This window comes from Saccostrea echinata, unplaced genomic scaffold (assembly GCF_033153115.1).
Source record: "Saccostrea echinata isolate AGI-Se365-2 ecotype Australia unplaced genomic scaffold, CSIRO_AGI_Sech_v1 ptg000009l, whole genome shotgun sequence".
Classification (NCBI taxonomy): domain Eukaryota; kingdom Metazoa; phylum Mollusca; class Bivalvia; order Ostreida; family Ostreidae; genus Saccostrea; species Saccostrea echinata.
In genome coordinates this window covers 46,159,680-46,174,000 of record NW_026889758.1, presented here as the reverse complement: position 1 = coordinate 46,174,000, position 14,321 = coordinate 46,159,680, and the positions used below count along the sequence as shown (strand labels likewise).

Sequence of the window (14,321 nt, the reverse complement as noted above, 5' to 3'; positions counted from 1 at the left end):
AAGGGTAGGAAAAGGCATGCGATTTTCAGCGATTTGGTCAAATGGATTTCATAAATAGAACTATCACACAGTAAAAAATGGGCTCTCTCGCTGAAGAATGATTAAGCATTAGTTGCATTAGGCATTTAACGTTCTTGCATTTAAATCGTTGAAGCCTGCATGGAAAATGGTAGTTGATTCGTTCGTCTACTCTTCCAGAATTGCTGTTCCTGAAACTATCCAAACAGGCATCGTCTAATGCTGTCAAACCTTAGAACAGTATTGCAGGAAATATTTATCTAATGCAGTACCATTTGAAGCATTTTTCTCTGCACAGTAACGAGGGAACAGAGGGTCCCAGGGCTTCCGTAACTCCACCAGAGTCGCTACCCTATGATTGTATGAAGCCATGATAGACGTTCCCATCTAATTATTCTTGTCTAACTGAAGATGATGCTGCCAAATCAACAACATTGCCTTTGGTTTCTCCTACCATTCACCGTCACGGTAGATCAGTCGGTAGGGCGTTCGCTCTGTGATAGGAAAGTCGTGTGTTCGAATCACGACCACGACTGATCTAAGACGATAAAAAAATATGTAGCAACTGTTTCTTCGCCAAGCGCTCGGCACCTTGAAGTGGAAGTTGCGGGTCTTTCGGATGATACCTTAAAATCGAGGCCCCGTTTCACGGTATGCGTTGGCACGATAAAGAGCCCTCACTGCTAAGTGGCCCTGAGTGCCGAGTAAAGGTCTAAATTTGAAGCCCTTCATCGGTATATGGTGACATCTCTATTCGAGTGAAAAATTCTCGTAAAACAACCTACAATCAATCAATCCTTTTACCATTCTAAAAGTCTCACTTCTGCTGAACGTTTTTCCGCTTATTCTCCTCACAGATTCCATGCACCGACACGCAGTATTCTGTGATTGATCTTCCATTGAGAACACCAACACTGATCTTCCATTGAGAACACTAACACTTGAGTGTTAAGTTTTGGCAGACAAATTTAAAGAGGGTTAAGATTTACCTCTTAAGCTTTAGAAGGTGCGTATAAATCAAGTATTAATATTATCGCCATTTGTAACACCGTAAACACAGACAAGAAAATTAAGAAATACCCGAGGCACAGAAGAGAAATACTTCTATTGTCAGTAAACCAGATGAAACATGTAAATAGTGTGCCTCTAGAGGACATTTATATAATACATTTACATGATACCGTACCGTGGACTTCAGAATTTAAATAAGAGGAATATCTCTAAGTGTAGATTTTGTGAAACACCTTTGAGAAATGCAAGCACACCTCTCAATTGCACTTAGTATTACGGTTATACGAATAAACTTCATACTTCTGTGATGTTTAAAAACAGAAAAAAGCGGAACACTTCGTTATCTTAATGTGTCAGTCGTCGTCCGCGTGGCGCAGTGGTTAGGGCGTCTGCTCTAGAGTCGGGAGTAAGGAGCTGATCCTTATGTCGCGGGTTCGAATTCTCTGCGGGACGTGGAGACCAGCCCTTCGGATGAAACCGTATAAACCGAGGTCCCGTGTCGCAGTAGGTGTTGGCACGAGAAAGGTCCCTCACTGCTCAATGGCCCTGAGTGCCGAGTATAGGTATAAAGGACTATATTCTGTAGTGGCCAGTATCTGCCCACAAAATAAAACTTTGATGGAGAATTCTTTAATTATGTTCTAAACCAGGTGAATATTTGCAGACTTCAAAGCATTAAATATTTTTATCAATTATGACATCATTAGTTAGATATGACGTCAATAAAATGACGTAAATTCCAAATTGCAATGATTTTGAGAGAAAATAGTGTATTTTACGTCGGTATTTTGATTCGAAATTATCGAGCGCAGGTCTGCTCAGACTAGATCTTTTGATATAATGTGTAGAATGATAATATCAATGAAATATGTGAATATGGTACCTGAGCAAGCTTGCGCTCTATAAATACTATAGTCAAAATTGAACAAACTCTGTGTATTTTGTCCTCTATTTTAAAAATAACGGAAATCCAAATAGTTTGTGACGTCACAGAGACAAGAAAAGTCAACTATTTTTTCCAATTTCATAATATATTGTCTTAATTTGGATTATTTTATACAATATATGCACTTTTGCTCATTTCAAGAGATTTTCAAAATTTGACTATTATGGGGGCAGGAATACGCCCTTACCGTATATAGTTCTTTGCAGCCCTCCACCGGCAAGTGGTGGCGTTTCCATATGAGTGAAAAATTCTCGAGAGAGACGTTAAACAACAACAAAAAACAAATTATGTTTCAGTCAGACTCTTCGGAATCAGAACTCACAAAATTGTATGAAAACCTGTTTTGTTAGGAAATCATTGGATGCTTCTGGACACCCCCCCCCCCCTACACACACACAACACAGAGGTATGAAAATTATGAGTTTTATTTTTATTGAAGGAGCAATTGTCTATGGTATCAAAAAGTCTGGCCTCTAATTTATCATGGGGTATTACTAGTGAGCATTGGCTCACAGATTTCTTGTTAATTTTGGTAAAATTTTGTGATTTCAAATTTTCTAAAAGTTTGTTGGAGTTTTTTTAATACCTACATCTGATTTATACCACTTCAGGAATATACAGTTGTACAGAACTCCTAAAGCTATTTACTGCTGTAAGTATTTTAGTGAGGAATAAAGAAAGAGGCTTGGTTGGACCCGCTATGTATCTTTGTTAGGATTTTTACGAAGTTTAGGAATCCAGTATAGTTTTGGTAATTCAAATCCATTTTGATTGTTGGAAAATTGAAAATATTTAAAAGTAAAGAATTGATTTAGAATTTTATGGATTAATCTAAGTTGGTTTGACAATGATCAAAGATTATGTCAAGGTTTTGAGATTATCACTTTTTTTTATTAATTGAATGATAACCATATTTTATCTTTTAAAGTTTATGCATATATGATCTTTGAATAAAACCAGTTGAATTAGAATTAATTAACGAAAAACTCATGTTTAAAGAAAGACTTTCGAAATAATATTAAAAGAACAAAAGTCGTTAAATTTGGTTGTTCATTTTATTTTTCATTGTGACATATTTTCACTGACGCCAACTGTCCATCTCGTAGTGTGGTGCTGCAAGAAATTAGACATTCTCTACACGTAATTAATGAAACATTAAGAATATTTCAATAGCTTCCGAACAACATACACTGTTAATTTTCAAATGTTACTTACATGAGTGGGACGGATTAATGATTAACAATTTGCGGAAGTGTCCCTGCAAGCAATTTAAAGATGGAATTTTTGAAAGAAATGACAGCAAATTACATAGCTTTTCTAGAAATATTGATCATTAACAGCCAAGAAAATTAAATATGTATTTTATAATCTCCCAAAACGTTAAAATAGTAAGGCCTTAAAGTGATTAAATCTATTACTTGGTAATCAATTGAAAAACATAGGAAAAAGGTGTTTCCTATTCACAGACAATATAACCTGTTATTCAAAAAATTCGTTCTTCGCTGAGCAATCAAGTTGTTCCAATTGTAAAATACACATTACGTTACTATGAGCAGCTATCAATGTAATTTCAATCAATTATTATATGGAAATAAGGCTTACTTTCAGTACAGAGGACTCCAATTAGTGTCTGTAAGCGGGCTGAGAGACCGGTAATCATGGTGATCTCTGTCAGGTCCTTTTCACATGTGGCACTCGACGTCACATTTGTGAGCACTTTTGTCACGCATGATAAAATCTGGCTTTTCTTGCTAAGAAAAATAATCAGTTATAGTAGAAATAGCATTTACTGTTTTTGTTCAATGAATACTAAAACTTCTCCGATTGATTGTAAGTTGTTTTACGTCCCGTTTGAGAATTTATTTTATTTCACTCGTATAGAGACGTCACCTTATACTGGTGAATGGCATCAAATTAAGAACTTTATTCGGCACTCGGGGTCATTAATCAGTAAGGGATCTTTACGTGCCGACACCTACCGTGACACGAGGCCTCAGGTTTAAAGGTCTCTTCCAAAAGACCCACAACTATCACTTCAAAGTACCGAACGCTTGGCGAAGGAACGTTTGCTACCTTTTTAATTTTTTTATCTACATGTACTTAGGTCTTGACTTGAACCGCAACCTTTCGATCACGTAAACTTCCTACGAAGCTTATATGCAGGTTATTAAATAGAGATGCTTATGCGCATTCATGTACAAAACACTTTTTAAAACAAACAGAAAAAAGTCTTAGAAAATATTTCTTGCCTTTGAGATAGAATTTGACAGATATCAGTTCTACCTGGTCATTGTTAATTCCAAATGTTATTTTTTGTTCATTTTACTTTCATTGGAAATTCATGAGGAATGGGTTCTTTTGCTCTACTACACATTTATGATTAAATTCAAAATTCATTTTCCCTTTGTCATTGTTAAAATGAGCTTTCTTACGTTTACAATTCTTTCAATAACAATCATGTCAAGATGGAGCCTTTCAATAATTTTCTCTGTCTCGAAATCTTGACCCCATAAGGAATTTAAAGTTTTTCTTCAAGTGACTGAAGATTATTGCTGTGAAAGATTTTTGTTTGATGTCCCTTCGAGAATTTTTCACTCATGTTGAGACGTCACCACTAACCGGTGGAGGGCTGCAAATTTAGACCTGTACTCGGCACTTGCGGCCTTTATGCAATGAGGGATCTTTTTCGTGCTACTTTCGTATTGCGATCCGGGACCTCGGTTTATAAGGACCGGTGTCCACGTCCCGCAGTGGGATTTGAACTCGCGACGTAAGGATCATCTCCTTACTCCGCGATTCTAGAGCAAACGCTCTAACCACTGCGCCTCGCGGGCGACTGCTGTGAAAGACGAAAATGGCATATTAAATTTGAGCATCGAACATTTCTCCACTTCTTACATCCTGTTGATAGTGATAAAACACCCTTATGTATAGATAGAACGTTCTATCGTTAAAATGATATTGTCCTACGGACCCGGTTTAACGATAGAATTCGTTCCGTGTATTCGCAATGTAGCAAAATAAACACGGGCGATAACTCCAACTCTGTGCATTTTCTATGAAGAATCCAGAGAGTTCCGAATATCAACATGGCGTTAAATTTGAAGCGAGGAAAAAACGTTGAGAAAATGAGTTGAATTTTCGTATATATATGGATTAATTTGTAGGTTGAAAGGCATATACAATCTCAAAAAGGTTTGTTATTATTAATTTGGTAGTTATTTTCATTGCAACTCCTTTTGTATTCTTCAAAATCATTTTGGAGTGGATCCACTCCGATTTGCTACATTGCAAGTATATGGGACGTATTCTAACTGTGGTGAGGGCCTGTCCCGAGACACAGTTAGATTATTTTAACTACCTTATGTATAATCTGCTTTAATTGTACTATATTTAAAATCAACTCTTATTGATGTTGATCAAAATAACTGGTACGTTTTCACGACCAATAAACGATCTGAAAATAACTTTATCATCATTTCAAAATACTAGAAGGATATAAAATTTAGGTGGTAAGTTAAACCTTTTTAATCTAACGTTCATCATCTTTCACGATTGATGTGGCTAACGCACAATGCATATAGCATCAATCAAGAAAACTTCTAGAAAGACACATCTCTGACACATATATACTACTGGAACCTACTTCATTCTAATATCGGTGAAAGTCGATGTTTTCCCCAATTCGTCAAAATACTCACTCGACAGTTCAGGCGCGTAGCTGCCTATACGCAAGTGCGTACACATCATTTTCAAAAAAAAGGGGGGGGGGAAGATAAGGAAAAAAAGAAGAGAGAATTATTCGGAGAAAAAAATTTCAGTACCATCCAACAAATATTCGTGTTTCAATTTATTCTGTGTCATACTGTGTCGATTTAAATTTTCAATTATCATGGCTGTATGATAAAATTTGAAATCTTTTATTTAATAACTGCCAAATCCAAATAAATCATTCATTATTTTGTCATTGTTCTATCATACATTGATATATATTTTTTAAGATCTTTGAAAAATTAAATTTCAGCCACATCGTTGAATGCTATGATCTACTAGGTATGATTTACAATACGATATTTTTTTTGTTCATAATTAAAATTTTGTATACGTGTTTTTATATATTAAGAATGATTATATGATACCAATTAATATATCGGTTAAATTTTTAGTCTCAATTATATGTACAATAAGTTTCCATGGAATATTAATTTTCGTTTAAACAATAAATATTACTCTGTCTTTTATTTCCTAAACAAAAACTAAATGGCATATTTTTTATATTTAAAGAAAATGAATGAAATTTTTGGTATTCCCAAAACCTAACCTTTTACTATTGAAAATGTACATTGAAAGGGTGGACCCCCACTGTTTGTTGCACCATTGTTAAATCATGGTAATTTGGTAATGTATTAATAAAAATTCGGTTTATGAAAGATGGACACCCCCCCCCCCCCTTTCAACAAACACACACAAGAAATAGGACTTCGAATTTTGACAATCTTCCTTTTTCGTCCTTGCTTGACAAAATTTTTTAAGTTGTAATTTTTTCCTGGCTGGCAAAAACTATATTACGTGTCTGACCAGAGCCCTAAAACACTTGGGGGGGGGGGGGGCTCAAGACCCCCAACCCCCTGCCGTTTTCTCCGTACACATCAATTCTACTCTGGCTACGCGCCTGCAGTTATAGAAGTTGGTCAGTCGGATTACATGAACTGAAAAAGAGCATAATTTTGAGATTGAACAGCATCAATTGACAATTCATTTTACCTGCAGATAGTCTCTGTGCTTCCAGGGTTTTGACTGCTGCCCATAAGAGTCTGAATAACATCCACTTGTGTACCAACAGAGTCATCAAAACACTTCTCCAGGCCTTCTTCGAACTTTCGGCGACAGGGATTTGTTAATCCATGGCATACTGTCAGAGTTAATGAAATATTACAAACTAAAAAAACTGCTTTATCGGACATATAGAGAAACTATTTACGCCTCTCTGTTTTGTGACTACACAAATTTGATCTTATTTAGAATTATGGAAGTATTTCGAAACATTGTAATTGTTCGAAGTCTTTGAATATATAACAGTTTCTTTGTTTTCCCTGGATAATATTTCAATAATAACAACTCGAGAAACAGCAAGGAATTTGTGGATCCTAAATACATGTTCATTTTTCTTAATTATTTTAACTAGCTTCAAGGATCATGAGGCAATTAAAGACTTGATTCATAACCATTTACTAGTATTAAACAATCGGACTGATTAAAATCCGATCCTTTGATCCGCTCACATAGATCGCTACACAAGGATCTGAAGAAACCCCAATTAGGGTCATCTCCTGGTGACCTTTCTAATAAAAATATTCATTAAAAGTTTGACCAATCAGAGAGATCGTACTTAGACGACATTCAGGAAAATGAATGTAGAAGTGAAAGTAGCTGTGGAGAAGATCTTATTGTTTCGTACAAAACAAAGAGCTAAAAAAAAAAAAAGCAAACGCAAATACTAATATATATATATATATATATATATATATATATATATATATATATATATATATATATATATATATATATAATATATACAGACGAAACTGTGGTCATTCTTTTGGCAGGCTACGGAAACAATTTTCTGTTCGTGTATCGTCAGGGCTTTCATTTCTCTAACTGAATTCCGAGATACTTCTAAATTCTTGAAAGCAAACATTTGATTGGATAATTGAAAGGTCACCAGAAGATGACCTGAATGGGGTTTCTTCAGATCCTTGTGTAGCGATCTATGTGAGCGGATCAAAGGATCTGATTTTGATCAGATTGTAGTATTAAATGAATATGTAAATTGACACCAAAACATTAAAAGAGGGCAAATTTTTAATAACTTTCAAAGTGTGTGATTTTTATAACCTATTAGACAATTAAAAATCTCTTTTAGGTCTTACACGGTAGTCTCAAACTGGTTCACGGGGACAGATGTGTGTTGTGACCGTTGAGAAGCTAGAAGTCGGATAAAAGCAATAAGAAAAGTATTGATTTATTTTTTCAGAAATTATCAAAATTAAAACTCGACAAACAGAAATGCGTTTCAGTTAAAACATTTTAGGTCACCTGAGTCACTCCTTTCGTCCGTCGTCATTCGTCAACTTTTGAACATTTTAAGCCTCTTCTCATGAGCCTCTGAACCAATTAAGTTCAACCAATTTTGGCATATAACCCTAACATCATGGATGAAGGGGTACAAAAATTTTGAATTTTAATGGTCCCTGGACCACTTCATCAAGCATTTTGGTGCTGGGCAGGGCTATATTTTGTATTCTACTGAGAGAAGTTATTCCCCTTTTCTATTCACTTAGGATAATTAATCACTGTAAATAAAATAATTAAAAGATGAATGGAATAAGAGAATTATACCAAAAAGAATTATATTACATAATACAAAGTAACAAATGGGGACAGTTAAATAGATCTACTCTAAGATGTGTTACTGAGATGTGTTACTGAGTACAAGACTACTTTTTTAATCCCTCTCATCATTTTTCTTTTGGGCTTCAGATATATCAGATTATTTTCTCTTTTTTTTTTATCTTCTATGGATCCTTTAAGCGTTGTTCAAAAACCATAGTACGTTCGGAAAGGACTTGTCACAGGTAATGTACCTGTCAATCATGAACGCCCCATCTTTTCTCACTTAAAAGTCATCACCAATTTTAAAATATTAGAAAAGTAGGTCAAACATCAAGATCACGGTTCAAACTCATACAGTGTATATATAATTGAAAACGGCTTGTCACTGGTAATCCACATCTCAAATATTAACGCCATATCTTCTCTCATTCAAAAGTTAGCAACAATGTTAAAGTTATTGAAAAAATGTAAAGTTATTGAAAAGTAGGTAAAACTTCAAGGTCACGGGGTAAAAAATATAATTTGGAAAGGTCTTGTCACAAATAATGTACATGTGAAATATATGACACACGAATGAGATTTAAAGTCTTCTCGCTTTCGCGAAAGCTGGGGACAACAAAATACACAATTTTGTATGTTTTTTTTAATTTTTTTATTTTAATGAACGATTACTGAATATAGAATGCTTTGCATCGCAATATTCGTTAAACTTATAAACGCTGCTCCTCCTTTTTTAATTCTGATTTTATTTAAGCCCAGTTAAGACCTTCAAAATGAATTACGCTAGCAAAAAAGGGATTTTTCGATGTAAATGCACACTATCTTCAAAATGCTTCTTTTAAGCTACTCCAACCCTATTGGAACTTGAGTTGACAGAAACGATGCTGCCATCGATTAAAAGTTTATAAACCGGAAATTATATTCAATATGTAAATTTTAACATATTTAGAAACAAAACCTAACATTTCTTCAACTTCTGTCTTTTGACGTTTTTTTTTTTTTTTCAATGTATACTTGTTTATATTTTGAGTGTTGTGGTTACTAAAACAATTACCCTGTTATTCTCTCACACTGCTTGATCTTGGAAGAATTTTATATTTAGAAATTAGCAGGCATCTTTAAATCATTCGTTGTTTCCCTTACCCTTTATATGCCAAAAAAGTCCATGGCTTAAAATATTTTCATTTAATAAATGGTACAAAAAAAAAAAATAAAATAAAATGTATCTAGTTTGAAAATATTTATAATCAAACTTGCATTGAATTTAACAAAATACAATTAAGGAATCTAATACACCACAATAAAGATAACAGAGCGTTATTTGTAATGCATTAGAGAGCTAAAACTAAACAAAAAATTACAATTTACCAAAAAAAACAAACAAAAGCAAAACACAAACAAAACAAACAAAAACTCTTACCTGCAGAAAGTTCCAAAAGAAATAAAACTGAAATAGTGGAAAGGTTCATTTTATCAAACTTTTAGTTTAGTTGCGTTCAAAGTGTATTATAAATTCAAAAGTCAACAAATATATACGGAAACAGAAGTTAGGGCCTCATAATAATTATTTCTCGAATTTATGGTAAGCCTAACCCATGTAAATTCTTATCAAATTCCAACTAAAATAACTAGTAACGAAATTCCAGAACTACTTGTAACGAAAGACGATTCAAATTAGAAAAATAGGAACAAATCAACATTGACGATGATGTAAATAGTTACAAGTTACTTTTGCGTCTTCTATAGATTGAACGTTTCTGACTTCATTCCAACCATTCTTAGTGTTTTGCATCTAAACACTGTACGTAAAGGAGGGAAACTGTGAATTTTACTGTCTCAGCCCCTTTACCTCCAAGGAGCCTGGGGAGTAGGCCAAACCATCAAATGGCATGTAGTTTTGCTCCTGAACACCTATAGTAGACAGGGTGTTAAGATGATTATAATAAGAAGCAAGAAGCAGTTTGCCATTTATAAAAAAAAGTAAATTACATGTCCTCTGAAGCCAGAGTTTAGGCCCTGGGGTCATACAGTGAAAATGCAGTACACCATTGCAAAATTTTAAATATTCAAAAATGTTTGAATTCAGAGACCAACTTCATGCAATGTGATAAATGAGTAGAATTTTCCATCAGTTCTTGAAAAGGATCCAGAGTTCTAGATGGGGTGAACGTGGTCATAGTCTACAAAACTCGTGATGTTCACTTGGCCGAAGAAGCGTGGGCTTTTTCTGTTGTTTTTTTTTTTTTCGGGGGGGGGGATTTTCAGAATTTTGATTCGGGGAGGGTGTTGACTATAGCAAGTAAAATTATATCACTTCAAGAACGAATATTAATTCCTTGCAAGGGGAAGGTGGTATGTGTATCATATGTTCCTTTACTGAATTACGATAAGCAGATAATTTTTATTGTGAAATGTATCAAGTATAGGTGAAAAATTTAACAAGTTTTGGACCACTAGTGCATTCCATAACTTTCTTTTTTACATTTCCAAGGCAATTATATGTAAATGTCATGGAAATGTTTGTTATTATGGATTGGTTCGTTACGCAGTGTGGCAGCCGCTGGACTTTTTCCTTTTTTCTTCATGCAAATTTAAGCAATTAATTGTGCAGTAGTTAATAACAATCAAAACAATCTTTGAACGTGACTAACAACTTGTTTTTTGTGCAGAATGAAGTGTAAAGATAACGTTTTCATTCTACTATTTTTCCTCTATTTTATTTGTCTTAATCAAATATAAAATATACCTTAAAATATTTGTAACATTCAGACAACTGACATAGATGATGGATTGTTTCAAGAGAATTTATCACAGTAAAGGACAAGGCAACAGTCGATTTTTTCACCTCGTTTGATATTAAAATAAATAAACTACTGGCGTTGTAGAATAGGATTTCCCCCTAGCCAGCCTCCTTCCCCGGAATCTGTACTCTAGAGTAGGACTTCCCCCAAGGGAAAATCTCACACTACAGCCAAATTTTTTCCCTCTTACTTTTCCAGAGTAGGATTTCCCCTATTTTATCAATGCTAACAATTTCGCTAAAAGTTTATATGATGAAGTATGGAGATACTGAACAGTATTCAAGCTCAAAAGTTCATTCAAACAATACAAATCAAAAGCAGAGCTAACACGGACCTCTAAAACAGAGGAGGGATCAGGTGCCATGGAGGAGTGAGCATCCCCTGCCAACTGGTAACACACGCCGTGTGCTTTTTGTCATGATCGGGAAAGCGGAAAAACCAATAGACAATTTAATGTGTAAATAATGGCCTAACAATTAGGGAGGAAATTGCGCTCTAAAACTATTACACAAAGAAGAAATCCCCTCCGGAAAATTGAATCTTGTGTGGGATTTCCGCAGGGGAATCTGGAGTCATTTTTCCATGGGGTAAATCCTGCTCTATAGCTTATTTTCCGGGATGGGGGTGGGGTTTCTATTCTAGAGTCAGTTTCCGGGGGGATATTGAAGAAAAAAAGTCTACTCTACAAGACCCGTATTAGAATTGTGAGAGTTTCCAATTAAAAATAAGAGATGATGATTTGATTAATATTTTATCTAAAAAAAACATCGCCCAGCTTTCGATTGTGGTGGCATTTTGCTGAATGAATAGCAAGGTTTCGCAGTGATTTATAAAACAGTAAAAATATCTGTTATTTTTAAAGCAAAAATAAACTTTAAAACTTGTAAAGTTCAATCCATTGAGCAAAAATAGAATTTTTTAAGGGTGGTACAGAAACTTTGATAAATATTTAGGATTTTCAAGACTAAATTACTGCGACTTGTTTGACGGTCGATTGCAGCATTTCAAGAATTACACAAGCTACCTTAGAGTCTCAATTTTAAGATTTTATTTAAGAAAATATATATAATGTTTTCAAAAAGTACATATACTTCGACTAACCGGTTATATAATTGGCTTTCCGACCGATTAGCCGGTTAAACGTTGTTATATCTAATTAAAAACTTTAAATGATGCTTATCTTATAGTCAACATTAATTTTCATTCAAAGTGTATACAAGAAGGCCACAAGAGGATGGTTATTTAGAATATTTATCAGAATATCCTCAATTCTGAGGAAATTTCGCCACATTTGAGATACTTTTTACTTCGAGAAACACATGGCGCAAGTATTTACACATAATATGCCCGAAACAAGCGCACGAAATATATATACGGTAGAAATATGATAAATATGATAGATAGGCAAGCTGCACTCTTCATTTTCTAAAACAACTTAAATTTAATTTTTGTCCCCCGCTTTCACTGAAAGTGGGGGATATTAATTTGGGTCTGTCTGTCCGTCCGTCCGTCTGTATTTCTGTCTGTCTGTAACACTTTCGTTTCCGCGCGATATCTCGAGAATCCTTTGAGCTTTCGCAATGAAATTTTGCATAGCAACTCCCTATCGCCTAAAAAGATCTGTATTGATTTTGAGGTCAAAAGGTCGAAGGTCAAGGTCATAACTTCATAAATTCTGTCTGTTTTAACACTTTCGTTTCCGCGCGATATCTCGCGAATTCTTTGAGCTTTTCTAATGAAATTTTACATGACAACACCCTGTGGCCTAAGGAAGACCTCTATAGATTTTGAGGTCAAAAGGTCAGGGTCATAAATTCATAAATTCCGTCTGTGTGTGACACTTTTGTTTCCGGGCCATATCTCAAGAAACTTTTTGCAATGAAATTTTATACCATAACTCCCTATAGCCTCTCTCACCCCTCTCGAAGTGTCCCACCCCTAGACAGAAAATGATAAATATCCTACGGACCCGGTTTAACAATAGAATGCGTTTCGTGTATTGTCAATGTAGCAGAAGAAAATACGGGAGATAACTCTAACTCAGTTCATTTACTATGAAAAATCCCGAATGTCAACATGGTGTGTAAATTTGAAGCGAGTAAAAAACGTTGGTGAAAAAGTGTTGAATTCTTCCATAATATGGATTAAATTTTTAGATGAAAGGTATTTACAGTCTCAAAAAGGTTTGTTATGATTAATTTGACTGTTATTTTCAATGCAACTTCATTAATTTTCTCCAAAATCGTTTCGGAGCGATTCAGCAATTTTCTGCTACATTACGGGTATATGGGGGGCATTCTAACTGTGATGAGGGTCATCCCGAGACACAGATTATTCTAACTACGCTCCCCGTTATTTTATTTTATTTATTTATGTATTAAAAGTCGTTTAGCACAGGGGCATGTGGAGTGTTATTACGTATAATACAGGTTGTCGGCGGACTTTATCTGTTTATATTCTAATTACATATATTAGAACTGTTTAGTAAAGGCTAAATTAGACACCATGTATTGATTAAAATTTTGACAATATCGAACGTGAAAAATAAACATTATATGTGACTTAATGTTTGCATTTAATTTGTTGTATATTCAAGTGTCTCTGTGGTCAAGTGGTATGATGCTCGCTTAGCAAGAGAGAGGCCCGGGTTCAATCCCCAGACGATTCTCTCTTTTTTTTTTTAAAATGGTTTTTTTTCTTTTTTTGCATTTACTAAATGATACTATTCAACATGTGAAATGAAAAAGTTATGATGTCTGGCATGTACAAACTCATAAAATCATTATTACAGTGTGATAAATATTCTGTATATATTAAAAAGAATCTTCTATGTACACATATTAAAGAATAAGCAAACAAATCTTTATATCCATATTGGCTTTTTTAAAATTTAAATTTGCTTCAATATACATGTATACATTTAATAATTCTACAAATACAGGTTGGCAGTGTGACACCCCCCCCCCCCCGAACTGCGCATGCTCTTCTTTTTTCCCTAAGCGGGGGACACAAATTCTCTGAATTAGCTTGTTTTTTTTTTTTTTTAAATGACAATTTTTGTGACCTACCTTTGACCACTGTCTTACTTTTCACTTAAAATTAATGCTAATTTTTAAACAGAATTGCCTTTTTCCTGATTACGAACTATTGCA

The 14,321-nt window shown here is 34.4% G+C and overlaps 1 protein-coding gene across 1 annotated transcript; it reads right to left on the bottom strand.

Annotated features, from left to right (window-relative positions):
- Positions 1-3,011: 3,011 nt before the first annotated feature.
- Positions 3,012-9,877, bottom strand: LOC133183821 (uncharacterized). Its single transcript, XM_061318724.1, has 5 exons — positions 9,789-9,877; positions 6,740-6,887; positions 3,578-3,726; positions 3,191-3,233; positions 3,012-3,088 (listed from the first exon to the last, which is right to left on the bottom strand). Exons 1-4 carry the CDS (start codon positions 9,835-9,837, stop codon positions 3,205-3,207), a joined length of 375 nt encoding a protein of 124 aa, XP_061174708.1. The 5' UTR covers positions 9,838-9,877; the 3' UTR covers positions 3,012-3,088; positions 3,191-3,204.
- Between the last annotated feature and the right edge of the window lie 4,444 nt (positions 9,878-14,321).